This window comes from Ammospiza caudacuta, chromosome 9 (assembly GCF_027887145.1).
Source record: "Ammospiza caudacuta isolate bAmmCau1 chromosome 9, bAmmCau1.pri, whole genome shotgun sequence".
Classification (NCBI taxonomy): Eukaryota; Metazoa; Chordata; class Aves; order Passeriformes; family Passerellidae; genus Ammospiza; species Ammospiza caudacuta.
In genome coordinates, this window is record NC_080601.1 from 8,100,050 (window position 1) to 8,122,136 (window position 22,087).

At 42.6% G+C, this 22,087-nt stretch overlaps 1 protein-coding gene across 1 annotated transcript in view; it reads right to left on the bottom strand.

Annotated features, from left to right (window-relative positions):
* PCDH15 (protocadherin related 15) overlaps positions 1-22,087 on the bottom strand; it is a 309,038-nt gene that overhangs the window by 233,433 nt on the left and 53,518 nt on the right. Inside the window, exon 4 of the mRNA XM_058810078.1 lies at positions 9,825-9,890. Within this exon, the coding sequence (XP_058666061.1) occupies positions 9,825-9,890 (66 nt within the window). The remainder of the gene's footprint in view (positions 1-9,824; positions 9,891-22,087) is intronic.

Here is a 22,087-nt window from a genome sequence, read left to right on the forward strand (position 1 = left end):
CAAAAGGAATGAGACACAAAGGTGCTAACAGAGGGAACAACAGCAAATCACAGATCATTGATGCTGGGACCATTGAGTTCAACTGTTGACTCAGCACTGCCAAGGCCACCACTGACCCATGTCCCCAAGTGTCACGGACATTCCTCCAGGGATGGGTGGATTTGTCACCACTCTGGGCAGCTGTGCCAGGGCTGGACAATCCTTTCAGAGAGGAATTTTCCCAATATCCAAAGCTCAGCACTGGCACAGTGTGAGGCCATTTCGCCTTGTCCTGTTCCCCCCTCAGCTGCCTCCTCATGTCAGGGAGTTGTGGAGGACCAGAAGGACCACCCTGAGCTTTCTTCTCCTCATCAGACTTGAGGATTATCCACCAGAAACCCCAGAGAGGGGAAGGAACAGCCCATGGGCCCCATCTCAGGCCAGCACTGCATCCTCTCTCCCAGCCTCTTGTATGCCGGCAAGAATTGGATGCATCAAACACAGAGTGTGGAGCTGCATGTGAGGGGAAACAGGATTAGTAACCAAAAAACAAAAAGAAAAATAAAAGGAAAAGAAATAAAAACTCTCAAAACACACAGCCACACTTGAAAAGTGAGGTGGTTCTCCCTGCTGCTGCTTTCCTCTGGGATGGCCTTTCTAAAAACTATTAATTCCTTCCATGGGAGACAATTTGTCACAGAACTGCTCTTTTAAACTTCACCCTGTTGTGAAAGTGACAAAATAATAGGCCCAACACGAATGCTCAGCAGTGCATTTCAGAGGCAACATGTGCCAGGCTTTTCATTGTGTTCATAAACCATCCTGAGAAATAAAATTTTATGCCTGGTAGCAGCAACATATAATTATTCTTCTGAACAGAAATGAGATATATTTGGGCAAAAACTTAGCACTGGCCTGGTTAAACCCCCTGAGATTCCTGCCCCTCCAACAACTCCCTCAAACACCTCAAGGAAAAAAAAAATGGGCTTATCAGAAGGAGAAAATGATCCCTAGGATTGGGGTAATGGTATAACTTTGAGGTAGCCAAGAGGTCCAGGCTTAATGATTTATTTTAATCAGGCTCAGTGTTCCTAAACAATTGTGTCAATAGGATAAAAATGTGCAAAGGCAGAGTAATGATGAAAAATGATGCTTGAATAAAGGAGGAAAAATCTCTCAGAGTCATGGAGCAGAACATTTGGCTTGATTAGCATGACTTTGAAAATCTGAAAGGATACAAGGAGTTTTCACATGAGACTGTGTAACAAAATAAACCAACAAATGAAATTTATGTTTGAGCTAAGCAGGGCCTTGAAATCCATCATTTATTGAATCATTTAGTGTTGCAAGCACTCTGCTGTTCAAAACAAGCAATAACTTAAGTGTGATCCCTATTACTGATTCAAAGTTGGAATTAAGAGAAAAATTCGGATGTTCTGGAGCAATCTGCTTACAAACACAGGGAATATGAAGGAGAAACATATGATCCGTGAATTACTAAGCAATTATCCACCATTTTAAGATCAAAACAAAATTAGTACAAATAAAGGAAGCTGGGAATGACCATTATAAAGTCAAGTTTTCTGCTTCCCTTCCCCTTTTTGGGGGAAAGAGTTTGAAGGGTTTTGAAAACATTGAGGACAGCTCATTATTCACCTGGTCCAGATCCATGCTCCCAGTGCCACATCCAGACACACCTTGAAGAATTGGAAATGCAAAGCCATACCTGCTCAGCCAGGTGTGAAAAGGGACTGCGGTTATATCATCACTTTAAATGGCAATTCAGGTGAGGTTTCCTTGGAAGGAAGTAATTTTTCAAAAGCATGCCTGGCTTACAGAAACATCTCAGAAAAGTAATGGGAATTTTGTCCTGAGGGACAGACTTCCCAAGGTTCTCTCAGGTGCCTCCTGAAGAGACACAGAATTCCAGGATGAGTCAAAGCTGAAAGGAGCTCAGTGGGCACCTGGTGCCACCTCCCTGCTCCAGCAGGGCCATTCCAGAGCCCAGGGCAGACGGATCTGGAATATGCCCGGGGAGGAGACCCCACAGCTTCTCTGGGCATGGACCAGGCTCTGCTCTGCCCAGCAATGGCGCCACAGGAATGGGCAGCAACTGATGCCCAGGAAGTTCCACCTGGACATTTTTTTTCCCCAACTGGTAATATGCTTTGCTTTAGTTCCATTTAAACACAAAAAGCTACCTTCAAGCAGTTTCAAAGTCAGGGAGACACAAGGCAGACCAGGCTGGGAAATCAGAGACAAAACGTGTTAGAGTCATGGCTCTAAGAAGAGGGAGATTTATTTTGTTGTGCATTTAACTCCAAGCAAATCAGGCAAAAGCCAGGGAAGATGCTTTCCCAATAAGGATTTATTAGTGGTTTTCTTTGATTGTGGATGTGTAATGGGGCAGCAGAGCAGGACTGCAGCAGCACAAAGGAAACTCCAACAGGACATCTGCCCCACTCGAGATTTGCTCCCTGATTTGGATGAGACAACTGTAAATCCCAGCAACAGCATAACTGCATTTCTTTAAGAAACATGTTACAGTCTCCAAAATCAAGTTTTCTCTTTCCAGCTCATGATCAAGGACTATCAGAACAAAGCTCATGGGTCACTTTCAAGAAGTTGGGGTTTTTTCCTTCCCTCAACTAAGGGATAGGGGATGATAAGGCAAGAAACAATACAGACAAATATTTTAGAGATGTTTAAATCCCAGAATCCCTGCTCTGGGCTCTGTTTTACACTCCAAAATTAAAGAGACACCAAAACACTTGGAAAGCACATTGCAGTCCTGGACACCAATCCCCAACCATCACCTTCCATTCCCTGAGGCAAAACTGACTTTAAAATGCCCTAAAATGTATCAAATCCTGCACTGCTTTACTGAGACTGTGACAATCAATCAGGAGAAGACAATCAAAGAATATTGCTACTGAAACATCATTTGCTGTTGCAAAACTGAATGGAAGAAATAATTAGGGGAAATATGCAGTTCTTCATTGGCAAAGGTAAAAAGACACCCTGGGAATATGAATGGATACATACCATAATTTGAATAATTTATTCTGACTACTCAAACTGCCATAGATGAGCTGTTCAGAAAAATCCAGTCACTCTGAGGAGAATTTCCAGTAAAAAAGGAAATCCCAAACACATTTTGAAAAGGCCTCAGCATTACAGAGCACAACCGTGATCCACAACAATTACTCCCACCTCAAAATGGAGTTAAATTCCTATTTTTTGCCATTGAAACATCACTTCTCATCCCTGAAGGTAATTCAAGGACCTCTGTTCCACCTCTACCAAGAACAACAACACCAGCTTAGGATATTTGTCCAGACAGCTGACAGCTGAAAATAAATATTTCCAACTCTATCCCTGTTTTCTACCCTTAAGAATTAATCAGTTTCTTAAAGGACAACTTTTCTCTATTACTTCCACCCTAAATTATCTCCTGCTTTTCTGAATTTTTAATTTTTTTTAGATACATAATTTAAAAAAATAACCGAAAAAGGAGAATTGCAAAGATCTTTAACAACAGCTCTGTTTAAGTCCCAGCCAATGCTGATGTGCTGATAAACAGAAGTAGAATAATAAACTGATCCATTTTACAGCTTCCTCAGTCTTTACACATTTGTCCTACAAGAAAAACATGAGAATTTAAATCCATGGCATAAAACCAGCATTAGACACCAAATTGATTCATTACTTCCCAATGAAATCCTTAATACCCAAATCTGGAGAACACATCATTTCGGAACAGAAATGAACAAACAGGATGGAATGAAACAAAAATAATTTCCATAAATTTCATCCTCTTTTCCCATCTCATGAATTTATAAACTAAATCAAATTGTCAGGAAAGAAGTGATATTTCCTGGTGAACATTTTGATTGAAGCAACCTGCAGGCAGAGTTGAGAAGCAACATCTATGAGCCAACTGCTGACATGAAAAATGGGGAAAAAACATAAATGCGAGCTATAAAAAAATTTAAAATATTCCATATTTCATCTCACTGAAGTAATTTGTTAGCTGAGGGAATTATGGAGGAAATTGTGGACAGTTCTTGGACCAAAGCATTTAAAAATAAACCAAGTCAGCTACAGTTGGGTGTCTGTTGATTCCCTGGCCTTGTCACAGTCTTTCCATCCCCATCTAGGGAGACAGCAGCAGGAAGTCCTTCTGCAGAAGTTTTCCTGGAATGTTCATCGTTGCCAGGGGATTTCTATGGTTCAATTTAACCCCTTTCTCCAAGTCTAATCACCATACTCCTCAACAGCCCAGGAATGCTTTGAACAACCCAGAACTAGAGCCAGTACTTCTCACAACCCAGAACTAGAGCCAGAATTTCTCACAGCTGCACAGAGTCTGGGTTGGAAGGGACTTTAAATCCCACCCAATGCCACCCCTGCCATGTGCAGGGACACCTTCCACCATCCCAGGCTGCTCCAAGCCCCAAAGTCCAGCCTGGCCTTGGGCACTGCCAGGGATCCAGGGGCAGCCACAGCTGCTCTGGGCACCCTGTGCCAGGGCCTGCCCACCCTGCCAGGGAACAATTCCTAATTCCCAATATCCCATCCAGCCCTGCCCTCTGGAACTGGGAAGCCATCCTCCCTTGTCACTCCATCTTCCAAAGGATCTCTCTCCATGTTTCCTGCAGCTCCTTCAGGCCACAGTTTGGTCACCCCAGAGCTTCTCCTGTCCAGGTGAGCCCCCCCAGCTGTGCCAGCCTTTCCTCCCAGCAGAGCTGCTCCATCCCTCTGCCCATGCTGGTGCCTGCCCTGGGCTCTCTGCAGCAGCTCCAGGTCCCTCCTGTGCTGGGGCAGCTCTGCAGGTGGGGTCTCACCTGAGCCCAGGGCACAGGGGCAGAATCCCCCCCTGCCCTGCTGCCCACGCTGGGGCTCAGCCCAGGGCACGGGGGGGTTCTGGCTCCCAGCTCTCACCCCCAGCACCCCCAGGGCCTTGTCCCTTTTGAGCGGCATCCATAGGAAACCTCCAGGCCCCAAAGGAGCCCAGGGATAAGCAGATAGAGCAGGGGTGTCCAGCCCTGTTCTGGGACACAGTCAGTGTTCAGCCACGTGGGTACAGGAATCAATACAAATCCACTCCTTCTGTTAGAATTTGTGCACAACATTCCACAAGGGTAACAACTTCTGACAGAAGTTCCTCAATCTGGCAGCTATTGGATCTAATGGATCACCTCTCTTCCCATATGAAAAGACAAATTTGGAATAAACTCCACAGAGCGAGGTCTAATTTGAGCAGATGTTATTACATGTGCCTGGGCCTGATGCAGCTCAGATTTGTACTGCTGGCTAATCTAATGTCTTAGACCTGGGATTAATGACCACCAGAACAGCATCAGCACCCAGAGAATCAGCAAAACACTGCTGAGACTCATCATCAAAATCTCATCATCCACCTCAACTGCACCCTGAGCTGGAATGGCCAGACTGGGCCTAGACAGATTAAAAATGGCCAGACTGGACCTAGACAGCTTAAAAATGGCCAGACTGGGCCTAGACAGCTTAAAAATAGCCAGATTGGGCCTAGACAGCTTAAAAATAGCCAGATTGGGCCTAGGCACTTAGCATAAAAATGGCCAGACTGGACCTAGAAACTCAGCCTACAAATGGCCTGACTGGGCCCTAAACTCAACCTAAAAATGGCCAGATTGGACCTAGACACTCAGCCTAAAAATGGCCAAACTGGGCCTAGACACTCAGCCTAAAAATAGCCAGACTAAGACTAGACACTCAGCCTAAAAATGGCCAGACTGGATCTAGGCACTCAGCCTAAAAATAGCCAGACTGAGCCCTAGACTCAGCCTAAAAATGCTCAGACACGGAGCCTAAAAATGGCCAAACTGGACCTAAACACTCAGCCTAAAAATGGCCAGATTTAATTCCAAACTTTATTTTTTGGCTGCAATACCTTAACTTAGATCTGCACACCACATCTCCGTTGCCAGACAAACCAGATTCCAGGTCGGTGAAGATAAATTTGAAAAGGATGGTCAAAAACCTAAGGATGGTCCAAAACATTCATAAACACATTAGGGAGCTGTAAGATTGTCTGAAGATGTGGGGAAAATCTATGTGTGGGCAGGGAGGCATAAAGACAATGCCATGAGCTAGATTAAACATCAACTGAAGCACTTTCTCCCTGGAAACATTTCACAGGAATGATAACAACATGTAAACTAATAACTTGAATTTTTTTCCATTATAGAAACACTACAAAAAATAGTGCACCAAGTAAAAGCAAATTGCAAAGAGTCTTTAAAGTGCCTTTATGGGAAAAATAAGAAAAATCAAGATAAAAAAATCACAGTTTGATGCCTTTCCACATCTACACATACACTGCAAACTTGGGAAATGCTGTTCTCAGAATCCCTTGAAATAAAGATGAAAATAAAGTAAAACTAAGATGACTTTCCTTCATAAAGCTGATTTTTGAATGATAGGAAGCAATAGGCAAAAGTATTTTTATTTAAAATTAAAGAGTGAGATGCTCATGAAAGCAATACAAGAATATAATGGGATCATTCAGGCTGGAAAAGTCTTCCAAGATTGAAGCAGCTTCAAGTCATTAATGAAACAGGAGGGAAAAGCAGGAAATGAACATCCAGCCACAGCTCTTAAGGAATGCATTTCTTGATACACCTGTGCTCAGCCACAGCAAACTTCCAAATTGATTTTACTAAATAACTTTTCTGGGATAGCAGGACTCTTCCTTCTTTATGGCTAATTAGTTCAATTCCAGCCCCACCCTGGTGGACACTGAACATTTAATTGAGTAATGAATATTCAGAGGCATCACTCCCAGTCCTCATCAGCACACCTAAGCCCATCTCTGGAGGGAAGCTACAGATTTTGTGCCTCTGGGGACATTTTCTTCAATCCCTGTGGATTGTCCCTGAAAACCAAATTAAACCAGTTTGGACCAGCATGGGAAACATCAATGTAATCACATCCATTCTTCCAGCATTACAATATAATAAAACTGAAAATAAATTGGTGCAAGAGAATTAGGGGGAAGAAACCCCACACCTTTGTTTCCTGCATTTTGTGTCCTATTTCCCATGAGTGCTTCCCCACAGGGGGTTATGGAAGGGGATTTGTAGCAGGGTCACATATCCTCTGCCTCCCCTGGAAGTCAGGCTGGAGAAAGGTTGCTGCTGAGAGAGCAGGAAGATGAAAAGCAGGAAAAATAACACTTGACCCACCTACAGCCATGAAAGCTGCACTTCCATGTGTCAGACACCCCCAAGGAACATGGAAGAGAGCAGGAGGTTTGGGATTAGCTCCCATTATCCATTAGAGCACTCACTCATCATAAGGTAAGCAGGGAAAAAAAACCACCAAAAAAAAACCAAACTACACCAACACTGACTGATTTTTCTAGGATGGGAAAGAACACAAAGCATTCCTAACTGTGGAATTTTTTTGTTCTGGATGGAGCACCAAGATGCCAGTTCCTATTTGTCCTCCACATTAGGGGAACTCGCTTTGGTGTGCTTGTTTCCTCTACCCCAACTTCTGCTTTCTCTTCCAAATTCTAATTTAATCTCTAAATCTTTAAATCTTGCCTTGTAGAAATCTTTTCTCAAGAGTATACTTTCCATCAAAAACCCTGCCCAAAGATTCAAAGCCCTTGAGAATTTCAGGCTGCTCATCTGAAGGGCTGCTCCACATGGAGGCCTCCAAAAACTTGGGGTACAATGGCAATGAGAAAGTCTGACCTAGGAATAAGACTCATTCAGGCTTTAAATCAAGTTAAAACCAAGTCTCAAATCCAATAATTAAATAAAAAGAAATCCATGGGTGAAAGTAACTCTCTGCCTATAAAAACCATCCAGAAAAATTCAGTTTTGCTCTTAATATGATCTGAAATACTATCACCCAATTCAGTTCAACACAGGGAAAATCATACAATAATTCATTCATTCCTTCAGAAAGGTCAAGTTCACTCCTTCCAGGATTGCTCACATGAGCACAATTATAATGTAATTTACTCTTGCACCTAAATTACTTGATATAAAGAGATATCCATCCCATGGCAGGAAACTGTCAAATATTAACATCTCTGCTGATTTCAAGAACATCTTTAAAGGTCAGGCACAGTACCTGTGTGCCTGACTGTGAAAACAAGCAAGAGTTATTTGGGAAAATGTTTTTATTCTGTGAGATTTGCTGGTCTCTGACTTCCTGTGAATTAGGAATGATTGAGCTCAATGTGCCATGGCACAATGGAACTAAATATCTATTCCTAAAGAGCAGGATTTTGTTTATTGCCAGAACACCATGGCCACGTGCACTGATGGAATAAAATGTCCCAGCCACTGTTTTGAGATCTCCATCCTTACAGAAGTCATTCCAACCCCAACAACAGATCATTGGAAGCAACAGTGCCACGGAAGAACTAAAATAAGGATGAGATTTTAGACTTTAAGTGATCTAGAGACTTGTTTGTATAGGCAAGAACAATATTAGGTGGATTTTTATTCCTGCATCTCAAGTTTGGTCACTGGAAATGCAGTACACCATGTATTCCTTATGAAGTTTTGTATCTCAGACTGAGTTGGGTTGGAAGATGCCTCCAAGCTCATCTCATTCCAACTCCCTTGCTGTGGGAAGGGACCCCTCCCACTAGACCAGGTGGCTCCAAGCCCTGCCAAGCCTGGCCTTGGACACTTGCAGGTATGGGGAGTTCACAACTTCAACCTCACTTTCTAAAGGTTTTCACAAAGTTTTTTTTATGGCAAAGTTGGTTTGGATTTATTTATAACTCCTTGCTGTTAGCACAGATTTATTTCTAATGAGTAGGGAGGATGAAAGGCTACGAGAGATGAGCTATGGCACCCAAACCATTTCAGCTGAGGGGGTCATTCCACCAAAACTGAGCAGGCCACAACTGGAACACATCAGGATTCAACAGCAGCTTGCCAAGAACCAACACATCCAATTCAAAGAGCACATCCATCTTCAGAGCCCTCCTTTGGACTCTCCTGACTACAGGGAAACCATCCCAGGAGGAGGGAAAATACCCTGGTTTTTACAGCCACCCCAGTACCAGAAATTTTCAGCACAAAGGTTTATTAAAAATTGGTTTGTTGAGGAGTTTTACCCATAAATGCATTTATCCATCTGACTTTGAGCAATTCCAACAAGGAAATCCTCCCAGAAAAACAGCAGAGAGGTTCCACCAGCATCACCTGGCTTTATTCACCATCTCAAGCACCCATATCTGATAAACCACAGCCACACAAAGCACAAAAACAGACCCAGCTTGCAAGGTTAAAAAAAAACCCAAAAAAACAAAAAATCCCTAAATACACAGAATAAAAAGCAGGAAAGAATAGTAACTTACTCTCAGGAGTAACAGCTGATTGTAACAGAGTAAAGCACTTCATCCCATCAAGATATGCTACACAACTGCAATGCTCAGACCACAGATTAACAATCTGAGAACTCTCTGATTTGTCAGGAGAATTAAAATACTGAAAGAAGGGACATTCATTTTCTTTTGAAAGTTCCATGACTACAACCAAGTTCTTCCATTTCAGAGGTGTCCATCAACTCATGTTCCTAAACTTAGAGGGAACCAACAAGCAACCTTCCAAAATCCACGTGGGAAACCCAGAAGACCACTTTGTTAACAGTCCTTTCATGCTGCAGAGTAAAACTTCAGCTTTATTCAAACAAAACCAAATACTGACCAGGACTTTGTCCTCTAGTACCATCCCACTGACTTAAGAAAAATTAAGAAGGTTTGTTTGCCACAAGGGCCTTAAAGAGTGGTTATAAATAATTTGTGTTATAAATAACTGTGGGGCACTCACCGTTGCGACTCTCCTCGTCAATGGGAACTATTGTGGCTGGAGGACCTGCTCTGGCCAACTTGCAATCTATAAAGATGAAAAAAAGAGTTATTTCTCTTTCCAAAAGTAGGATCTCTGGGGTTTTGTTGTTGGGTTTTTTTTCAAGTCAGCATATTTGGCATGCTGAAGGTGAGTACTCCCTTAAATGTGATGCAGGTATGAGCTACAACTGGTAGTAAAGTTATAAATGCTCAAAACAGAGCTGTTTGCTTATCCCTAACTCAGAGAAAATTTGTAAAGCAAGGGAGGATGTGATCAAAAAAGATCTCAGGTATGATCCATATTTAAAACACCTAAACTGCAAAAATGTTATATGGTTTTCCCTCTTCCTTTGCAGGTCATGAACAACATCCCTCAAACCATAGAATCATGGAATGGTTTGGGTTGGAAGGACCTCAAAACCCAACCTTCCACTGTCCCAGGCTGCTCCAAGCCCCAGTGTCCAAGCTGGCCTTGGGCACTGCCAGGGATCCAGGGGCAGCCACAGCTGCTCTGGGCACCCTGTGCCAGGGAAGGATTGTTGTCACATTCCACCATGATCCAGCTGGATGGCTACACTAATGAATCTGTCTGTGTTTTTCTCCAGAGATCCTATCAGGAATCTCAATGTGAGTCAGGACACAGGGAATACGATGGTAATTTAACCCAAAGAAATAACAAAGGAATGATTAAAAGGTATAAATCATAATTAAAGCTTCACAACAGAAACAAACATAATTTGTATTTAACTGCAACGAAAAGGATCTACTTAGTGAATGGAATTTTAATAACTCTAAGGAGAACGCAAATGAAAAGCAGACGAGCAATGTGCAGGAAGTCATATTTTGCCATCTTACCCTCATATTGCCAGTCTGGAGTCAAAAGTTTAGAGTCATCAATGGAAGCAGAGCAGAATAACGAAAGAAAATAAGTAAGAGATTGTTCGTTTACTCAAAAGAGAGGTTCAAAGATATCAAGCAGTACATGCAGAGCTAGCAAACACATAAGTGTAGCTTTAAAACACATAAAAGCATGATCACCACATGTGATGGCTGTTTTAGGACCAATCAGGTTTTCTACATTAAACAGCAGAAAACCAATATCCCCTTTTAAAACATATGGAAATAAAAGTTCATTAGGAAGAGCTTTTAATTTTCCAAGAGCATCATTGACTCAGTGAGAAAAGAGACAACCATTCTCCTTCCCAATTCTCCACTCAGGACTATGTGAGATTGCCCATGATTTTATAGACCTTAAGAGGCTCCTCTGAGGCATAGCTAACCCAAACTATATTTGTGTGAAATTATACCTTCTAATCAAGCTCTGGTCTCAAAATAGGAAAGAAATATTCAGGTATTACTGGTTTGGTTTGGTTTTTTGAGGTGTATATTTTACACACAAATCCCAACAGAAAATAATCTGTAAATTAAACAAAAGAACAAGCAGAGGTAAATTCTGTTTCTCATCTTATGGTAAAAATTACACATTTGTGGACTTGAAAGGACCCAAACTACAGCTCCTTACAGGCTCTAATTACCCCAGCACAGACACAACCTACAAAGGGAGGTGAGAACAGTGAAGCTCAGATCTCCACTGAGGTGACACCTAAAGGACACCTCTACAACACTGGGTTTTCCTCCAGCAGCAGCAGCTTTGTGTTGCCCCTGAGAAAAGATCTCCAAGATCACCAAGCCCAACCTGTCACCAAATATCTCCGTGCCCACTTCACCACTTTAAAGCATAAATAAAATCACTAATGCATGAACTCTCCCCTTCCCTACTCCTTTCATTCTTATATGGTCTACTGTGATACATAACAATTGAAAATTTTCAGTTTGTTTGGGTTTTAAGAATTAAATTAAGTATTATTTTAAAGCTTTTTTGTTTCGCAGGGTTTAACAGAGCAAATAAATCACCTGGAAAACCACATCTTTCATACCACTGTAGTTTCCTACCAGCACACTGTGTGGGCAGATAAGAAATGTTTGCATTATCTATATGAAATATGGCCTTTTATTTTTTTTTTCCTGCTCTCATTTTTTTCACTGGATACAATAAACCTTCCAGGGCCCTAACAAAACCAACTTTAACTTTTTTCTAGAGATGTATGTTTTCATTTTAAAGAGGTTCAGGATTTGGGGAACTGAAGGACCCTTCAACAAACTCTTAATTAGGGCAAAGAAGCTCAACAATAAAAACTTTTACTGCCACTTTGTTTTCGGGAATAGCCCTGCTATACCCCATACAACAGCAATTGGAAAAATAAAAATAAAAACTAAACTAAATATAAAATAAAAATCCATAGCAGGGACAATTTTTAAGTCTAAAAATTGCATATATCTTAATAAAAGAATGGTCAACATTTTTTAAAAAAACTCCATGGAGCTTTCCCCTATTTTCTCTGTTTCCAGATATTTTCTCCCTGTTGGGTGTACCAATGAAAGTGTCAGCTAAATCAGGCCAACTTCTAGGTTATATTCAATTAAAAAAATCAAAATTATAAGCCAAATCACACATTTATTAACTTTTCCCAAAGCTGGTTTTCCATCAAACACACCTGAATTTCCAGAATGAAAAACTAAACATTGTACATGCATTTAAAAGGAGTGTTTAGCATTTAAAAGGAATGTTCACCAATGCAATGTGGATCTTGGGAGTCTCAGAGAAAAGGCAGGGCTGGCCACTGAAATTCAGCAGTTTGCAGAGGATTTATTGCAAGTGTGAGCAGGTGAGGCAAGAAAATTTATCATGAGATAAATTTCAGTGAAAAGAAGAGATTAGAGCAAGAGCCAGAAGCATGGGAGGGGGAAAAACCAGAGAAACAAGGATGATGGGAGTAGCAAACTTCTGGATTAACCCATGGCACCAGTAAGAGATTTGTGAAGAAGTTTTATTGCATAGATTAAAGTTAACAAATTATTTCACATCATTTCACCATGCCAACACTACCCAAACTTCCTTTTTCAGTCGTCACCTCACCCTTCCCGTCTGCAGAAACAAACCTAACTAAGCCACAGACTCAGCTCCACATCCATCACCACACTCTGAACAGATAACTCTAAAAGTGCAGTCAGACACAACTTTCCAATTCAGAGACAATAATTTTAATGAAAAACCTTGAAGACAAGTGGTATGTTGTAAATATTCATATGGGGAGGAGGGTTCCTTTTTTTTCCCTCTCACAAAATATAATCAATAAGCAGCAATATGGGTCCAAAAATCCCTAAGCTCAAGCACTGTCTGTACAACCAGGCACCAGTCAGAGATGGTGGGAATTCCTGTGGATGTGAAAAACATCTTTGGACTGAGCCAGGTGCAGAGAAAAGTCATTGCCATCATGAGGAGGATGGAGAGCCAGTCTTATAAAGATGACAGAAGTTGGAATTTATTTAATCAAGGATAATGGAAACTCTCTGGAAATACACTTGGGTAAATAAGCAAGGAGGAGAAAATAAGCTCCTTAAGATAAAGAGCAACACCAATGAGCAGCGTCCCTTAGGAAATTGTCCTCAGTGCTGTCACATGAAAGAGGCTCCATTTTTTGGAGAATCCCTGAATGTTTGGACTGAAAGGGATCTTAAATCCCATCCATTCCACCCCTGCCATGGCAGGGACACCTTCCACTGTCCCAGGCTGCTCCAAGCCCCAAAGTCCAGCCTGGCCTTGGGCACTGCCAGGGATCCAGGGGCAGCCACAGCTGCTCTGGGCACCCTGTGCCAGGGCCTGCCCACCCTGCCAGGGAACAATTCCTAATTCCCAATATCCCATCCAGCCCTGCCCTCTGGCACTGGCAGCCATTCCCTGTGTCCTGTCCCTCCATCCCTTGTCCCCAGTCCCTCTCCAGCTCTCCTGGAGCCCCTTTAGGCCCTGGCAGGGGCTCTGAGCTCTCCCTGGAGCCTTTCCCTCCCCAGGTCTCCCAGCCTGGCTCCAGAGCAGAGGGGCTCCAGCCCTCAGAGCATCTCCAAGGCCTCCTCAGGACTCACTCCACTTCTCTCAATTTTTTCTCCAGTATTTTGTTGAAATGATCCTCAACAGAAATTATTTCAGCACTAAGTCTGCTTTATTCAACCCAAAAATGCACAGAATAGCTGCAGCCCCAAAGGTGACTTAGGAAGGAAATATTTCCACAAGACTTTAAAACCAAAGAGCAGAAAGGTGCCCCATGTCAGTGTATGGGCCTTGGTAGAACTCTTTTAGCCATTATTTTACCTCTTCCAATTTTACACTGCAGTTTATTACCAGAATGTATTACCAGAACATGCCTCTGTTCCAATTTTCTCAACAAAAAAACAAGTTGTCCTTGAAATTCCTGGGCATAATGGAGTTGTTTTTGAAGTCAAATCATGATAAATCAAACACACTTTAAAAAGGAAAAGCATTCCATAAATGAGCTTCCCTCCCTACAGTTTTCATGATGCATTTTACGTTTAGGCAGCAATGCCCCTGCCCCAAACTCCTTACAGGAAAGGCAAATAGAACTTGCTAAATAAAACAACAAGCTCTGAAGGCTTTCCTAAGACATTGCAGCAAATAATTTCTGTTCCTGTTGTTAACTTCACTGTTTTTCATAACAGTGCTTCTGCTTTACCCTTCTTTAATCAAGAGAAGGGGATAAACAAAGGGCCTCTCTCCTTGGGAGCAAAGTGAGAACCTCTTTAGCAAACTCTCCATGTAACAGTGTCAAGGCTCAGCTCGATTTGGTTTCTGCTGGCTAATTTTCATTATTTTAATTTCTAATTATTTTTAATGAGATGGCTCAGAGGAAACCCTCAATCACTGTCCTAGGTGAGACACTCAGCAAGGTCAAACAGCCTGAGTACAAACACAGCAACTTGAATAATCAGGTATTTTCCCAGCAGACACCTCCTGGATCATCTTCCTTTCACCTCTGAAACCCCTTCAAATCCCCTTCCCATCCAGCATTTCTATTCCTTGGAGGACTTCTCTCTGTTTTACAGCAAAAACCACAGAAAATAATCCATAAAAAATAAACCATGGTTTAATGGTCAACGAACCAGCTAATAACAAACTCCCAGTGTGGGGAACCAACAGGCAACACCCAGAGGTCTGCAGACACCCAAGAGGAGAGAGTCTCCAGTGGGAGGTGGAAAAACTGGATGGTCTTGGAGGTTCCTTCCAACCCAGAGCATCCTGTGACTCTGTGGTCACAAAAGCTGGGGTTTGCCTGACAGCCAAATGTCCCCTCCAACCACCCCTGTGTCCCACAAACCATGGGGGTTTGCAGTTCCCAGCAGCTCCCTTTCTCCTCGTGAGCTCTTCTCTTCATTCCCACCATCCCAAAGGCTATCTGCACCCTCACAGCCCCTCTGCCACCTCCAAAGGCACCAGCTCCTCCAGAAAAGGCTTTCACAGGGTTTTTCACGCTAGTCTCCTGCTCCCAGTCACTGCAGGGACTCTCAGGATGGTTTGGGCTGGAAAGAACCTTTGGGATCCTCCTGTTCTAACCCCTGCCGTGGACAGGGACACCTTCCCCTGTGAACAACGGGTTGAGGAGCAGCTGCAGACACCTGAACTCCTACACCACTCTCTGTGTGTGGAGGTTGCCAGGCTCCAGCAGCTTTTGCAAATCTCTTCTCAGAAACTTTTGTGGGAGGCCCCATACTCACCCTCCTCACAGGGACAGCTGAACCTCACACACACTGAGATTGACAATGCAGGCATCAAGGCAGAGGAATCACAGTCATCCAAAATTGTATTTATACCCCCCCCACCAAATACAATCACTTGGAAACCCCAAGAACCATTTGTACTTCCTCTATCCCTAAATTCCAGCTCAATAAAACATTTGAATGAGATGGGAGCAGCATCAGGAAAGGGTTATTCTGGGCTTGGTGTCACATGGCTTCAAAGTTTATTAAGAAAAAAAGCTTGGCCCACAAAGGCCTTAAAAATTTAAGTGACTTCAAGCTCAAAGAGTCTCCCACAAGACTTGAGAATGGATTTGTATTTGCATTAACAGAGCACAGCTGTGAGAAATAAGTTCCTTAACCTAGTCCTACCCCTCCAAAGACAAAAGAAGTTTCACCTTGACACAAAAAAGAAGTGAGGAGCTCTTCAGGGAGAACAGCACAATCATCACCTGGAAAACAAACAGCCAGCCTCAACCTTCCTGGGGAAAACAAACAGCCAACCTGAACCTTCCTGAGACACAATTCTGGAAATAACTGCAACCTCCTCCTGAGCACTCCTCAAATAAAACTGGGGAAAAAAATCCACTTCCTTATGCTAATCACCAGCTCTTCTTCCAGCTGCTGCAGAAACACTCAATCATTACCCTGAGTTATTTCATTATTTGTCTTATATTCAAGTTTGCTTTTATTTAGTCAGATAAATTGTTCCATTTGTTTTTATTTAAACAGTCACAGGGAGTGCAATTTCAAACCCCTGACTCAGTTCCTAGCAGATACTCAGCCCAATTGAAAAGATTTTCCATTTAATAAAGTTCTACACACTAACTGTTGAAGGAAATTATTTTATTTGTTGGCAGAAGAAAAGTTTATTTTTTATTTTTAACTGAAATGAGGACCAGACTCCAAATTTTGTCAGGAATTGTGGAAGGCTCCTCAGCATCAATCCCTTATTTCCTAGGGCTGCTCCCAAGACAGGAAAGAACAAAGTATTAACTCTAAAATTTGGGGGTTTTTATTAATCTTCCCAAATTCTACCTGATTGCATGAGAGTGTGCAGCATCCAGAACATCACGTTCAAATTAAGACTGCTCCAAGTCATGGCTTATTCACATGGTACCATCCCATCACAGTGCAGGAAGAAGCAGCATCCAGCCATTCCCTCCCAACCTTCTATTCCCTCCATGGCTCCAATAAACCACTTTATCATCCCCAAACACTGCAGCAAACCAGATTTTATGGTGAGTTCAGGGCTCTGATCCGCTTCAGTGACTGTGTGCTGTCAATAAGACAAATGGCAAAATGGAAAATTCTTCAAGGAGACACTAAAAGCCACTTTCTTTGATATGCATGTGAAACAAAACACCTTGAATGGCACAACATCCAATACAGAGAAAATTTCTGTGGGAAGGAGGCAATGACAACTTTGATACTACAAAAAGCCTGACCGAGCAAGCAAGTCCAAATTATCTCCCACAAAGTGGGAGCAGAGTTCAAAAAAAGCCGAGGGGACTTTTCTAGGACCTAGAGGGGAGCTAAAAGGTTGGATTTGTTATGTTGCTTCTTTCCCTCTGTGTTTATAAGTATTTTCATTTAGCTCGAGAATTAAAGCCAACTCTCAACATTCACCTGTTTTAGTTTCAAGGATATTCTTTTCTTCAACTATGACTCTTTTCCATTGTGGAGAAAGGAAGAATAAAGCTTGTGAAACAGAGTTTGGAGAGTCAGAGATGAAGAGGGGCTGAGAAAACTAGGAATGCTCAGCCTGGACAATAAAAGGGTGTGTGGAGATCTCATAGCTCCTTTCAGGGCCTGAAGGGACACAGAGGAGCTGGAGAGGGACCCTGCAACAGGAACTGGAGGGACAGGACACAGGGAATGGGTTCAGACTGACACAAAGGAAATTTAGAAGGATAGCAGGAAGGAATTGTTCCCTGGCAGGGTGGGCAGGCCCTGGCACAGGGTGCCCAGAGCAGCTGTGGCTGCCCCTGGATCCCTGGCAGTGCCCAAGGCCAGGCTGGACTTTGGGGCTGGGAGCAGCCTGGGACAGTGGAAGGTGTCCCTGATATTGCAGGGGGTGGAATTTTGGATCTTTAATGTCCCTTCCAACCCAAATATTCTCCAATTTTAAAATATTTAAAGGCTTTTCTCCCCATTTCCTCTACATGGTTAAGCCCACCAAATGCTTAGAGAAGTCTTGGAGATACAAAGTGAGAATCACCAAGTCCCATCCTCAAGCCTGAGTCACTAATAACACTGTGGCCACTTTAAATAAGGAATGAAATTATTAATGAGGAAACACACTTGATTTCTGCCTGACCACCAGCTGGAAATTACGAGTTTTTATGTGAGGCACACACAAGATCCAGGATGGAACAAGCCCAGAACTAAAGGCCAGGGATTCACTAAAACCCTGCCAGCACAATGAGTGCCACGAGGGCAGCTGTGCCCCTGAGGTGGCTGGTGATAGGACAAGCTGCTGAAGGAGCACAATTCAAGACATCTCCATCTTTCACAACCCCAGCCTGGGGTCTTTTATGGATTGAAACCCCCAGCAAAGCTCCTGGGAGCTGGCGATGCCTGGGAAAGCAAGAGCAGCTTTTCCAACCTGGAGAGGCCAGGAGTGAAATTCCTTCCGGCTGATTTAAAGCACCTCACATTTCTCCCTGCCTGAACAGGTGTTTCTGTTCCCAGCCGCACTTGATTCCCCGAAACACCCCAGCTGCTCCTGAAGGAAGCAGTGCTTTGTCCTCACCTCCACTTCCACCCAGCAGGGAACATGTAGATTTTACTGTTTCTCTTTGCTGATTTAAAACCGGAGATAGCTCAGGGATGCCACTTGCTCGGTTTCTCGGCTGTTTAGGCTTGTAAGTTTTCTGTGAGCTGTTTAGGTGTTCTGGAAAGGCCCAGGGATGGCCTTGAAGAGCCCGGCGCTTCAAAGGACGAGGAGAGACTTCTGATCTTGTCTCGGTCTCGGTGTTTATTAATTGTTTATCTAAAAGATTTTCTTTCAGCCCGACAGAGGTCTGCACAGCAAGTCAGCCATGGGCACACTGCGAGCCCCCGGGCGGTCACTTATCTTTATACCCTAAGTTACGTGTACAATATTTATCATTTTTCCCCAATACCCTCTACCCTTATTAACCGGTGCACTTCTAGTAATAACCAATCCCAAAGTGCCACCATCACCACAGAAGATGGAGGCCAAGAAGAAGAAGAAGAAGAAGGACAGGACACGCCCCAATTCCTCCATCTTACTTCTTTAGACCCCCCTGTACCAAAATCCTAAACCCTGTGTTTTACACTCTAATTAACTTATCCCTTCACCATTCACCCAGTGAATTCCTCCCAGTCCTCATACAGGTCTCATCTCCTGTGTAGGATCAAAATCTTGCCACCAGACACTTCTGGCAACATTCCAGGACTCCCGAGCCCCCCAAGGGTGGTCTCGGTCACTCTGCACCTCCATCCTGAGGTGCTGAGATCCCACAGGAACACTCAGGGGGGAAAAACCCAGCCATGAAAGAGTCTCTAAAACTCCATTTACACACGGAGGGCGCTCATAAAGAGCCACATAGAGCCATACATTTCAAGTGGGTAACCAAGCAACCCCAGAGCAGGGGAGAATGCCCCGCCTCGTTTCCTGTGTGGCCATTCAGCTCCACAGCTGGGCAGCTTCAGAGGAGCTTGGCATAACCTCCTACATTAGCTGGCTTGTGCTGCCATGGCTCTGCATTGAGAAGGGCATAAGAAGGGCTTTCACGGGCTATTTGCAGCTCTTCCTGAGAGAAATCCCTAATTGCAGAGTCTGGGAAGGCACCCCAGCAAACCTGAGCTTGATTCAGACCCATCTGAGATCCTGCTTAAACCACCCAGAGTTTGTGTGCTTTGATCAGAGCTAAGCCCTGCTCTAAAATTTGGAGCTCAGGCATTCCAAAGCACGAGGGAGAGGTGAATTTGGGGTTGGGTTGGGTTTGAACTGGACAAAAAGTGAGGCTGGGTGACAATCCAGTGCAAATAAAGGACAAAAAGCAAATAAAGACCATTATGGAAAGCTCCTGTTCCATTTCAGGACACACAACCTGATCAGCTAATTTATCTCATGGCTTTCTTCTTCCATTCTTTTATTTTATTTTATTTACAGATACAGTATCTCTAAAGGGTTTGGGACCTGCAAATAGCCCTGCCAGTGCTGTGCTTTGCTATTTTATTTTTACAGCTTGAGATGAATGCAGAACCATCCCTCTTTCAGACATTGTGCTTTTAGATTGAAATAACTCCCCATTTTACAAGCAGTTTTGGAGTTGACAGGAGTCTTTAAAAATCATACTTGTGCCTGAAAACACTGTAAAGCACATAAAAACATGATACTATGCCAAGCAGCAGCTAAAATTAACATTACCAAAAGTCATTTTTAAGACCATTAAAAAGCACTGGATGAGTCAAGAGAAGCTGCAATATCTTCAGAAGTGCTTTCAAAAATTGATTAAACCTACTTTTAACCATTCCTATGCCCCCAGCATTCAAATTTTATCTTATTTTTAATATTTGTCGAGATTGCATTTTCGCTATTATTTCCCTATTTTTCACTCTCCGCTATGAGAGCTCTGTCTAAAATGCCTGTAATGCATTTAAGAAAGAGCTCTCATAGAGGAGAGTGAAAAATTTATAATGTTGGAACTTCAACTCATTCTTGGTACTATAAGCAACTTTTAAAGTAAATTTTGACTGCTGTAGTAGCAGTAATAAAAGCAACTTGGGAAAAGCAGTTGGAGATACTCCTAACATTTCATATTGTTGGAATTTCTTTAAAATCAACTAAATTGGCATTTATTAACTGAAACATGAGGTGAGCCAATAACATTCATCCTTGCCATGTTCCTAAAGGGTAAATTTGTCAGGTTTACATCTTAGGTTAAATATTGAAGTTGAAAATCATATTTAATAACCAGGCTTCTCATCTTGCCCTGAAGAATTTCTCCTATTTCAGTCCAGATTTTTATATGTCTAAAACAGGCACAGAAACACCTCAGTTTGTATTCTACAGAACTGATGGCAATGAGCTAAGAGAAAGAAGCATTAGAAGTAATTTTTTAAAGTAATTTTAGGGGGAAAAAACCTCCATGGAATTTTGATATGTACACAGGAATATGATTCTCTGTAAAAACAGATGTCAAATTTTAGAATAGTTCAATACCACATGAACCACTGAATGTATCAATACCATTGAATGCATTTTTGTGGTTGTGATTTCAGTGGCTTCCTTTAAAAAGGAGCACTTTATAAACTGCAGTAAGAAAGAATTACACAGACATGAAACCTCCAAATTTGGAGTTTTAAAATTCTAAACCCCTCCCCTCAACCTAAAAAATTAGCAACATCCACATGTTATTTAAAAAAATGAATCAAATTGTCTGGTAGAACAATTTTGCTCCACTGAAGTCACCTATAAATATTCCAATAATTCCAGAACCTTCCCCTTGGTGCCAGTCTCCAGCAGGTAACCCAGGAAAACGGGTGCTAATTAAGCTGCCACTTCTAGGATTGTTTGTGTTCCAGAGAATTAACGGCCTGTTTGGGGAGAGTTACATATTGTGCCTAGAAATAGCTCTCTCCTGTCATCTCTAATGAAGGCAGTGTTGATCAACATCTCCCTGTAATTTAATCAGGACCCGGAGCAGTAGTGGCAGAAGGTGAGGACGTGGCTTTGCCATCCCAAGACATCCCTTTGTCTTAAAAGACACTCAATTCCCTCAGCTCCTCAAACTCTCCCTTAGACATTGCTAAAAATACCCAGAAAAAATAGGTTGCCACAAGTACATCTCAATTAAAACAATGCCATTTTCTCCGTTTTTCCCAAAAATGCAACCCTGTTCTGGAGGAACACATCCTACAGTTGAGGGACTGCCCTGAATTGTCCACCTGAAAGCAGGGAATTCTGGAATTTCTTCATTCTCTCCCTGCAGGCACAACCATCTGCACCACTGAGGACTCACCTGAATGTTTCAAGGCTGGACCTTGGTACTGTTGGCTTAACTAAACCACGATTTAATTCCCACTGAAGCTAAGACAGGATGCAGTGCTTTGGAAAGATTTTAGATTTTGGAATCTATAATCTTTGGAAAGACTATAGATTTTAAGTATCCAAACTTAGCAACCAAAAAAATGCACCAACAGGGCCAAAAATGTTGGTTTTAAGCCCATTTCCAGGCAGACATGCAGTGGTAAAACCTGGGAAATGGCAGGGAATGAATTTCTACTTACACTGGAGGCATGATAAAATTATCTCATTTTGCACAGAGAATTCTGACACAAAGTCAGGGATGGAAAAAATTGCCCAGCCAAGGACATGGAAAGTGCTGGACCTTGGTACTGTGGCTTAACTAAACTGTGCTTTAATTCCCACTGAACACTGCCATGAGCTGACAAGGTGCTGTGCTTTGGAAAGGCTTATATATTTTAAGTATCCAAAATTAGCAACCAAAACAAGGCCCAACAGGGCCAAAAATGTTGGTTTTAAGCTCATTTCCAGGCAGACAGTGACAGAACCCAGGAAATGGCAGAGAATGAACTTTCTACTTACAATGGAGGATTCAT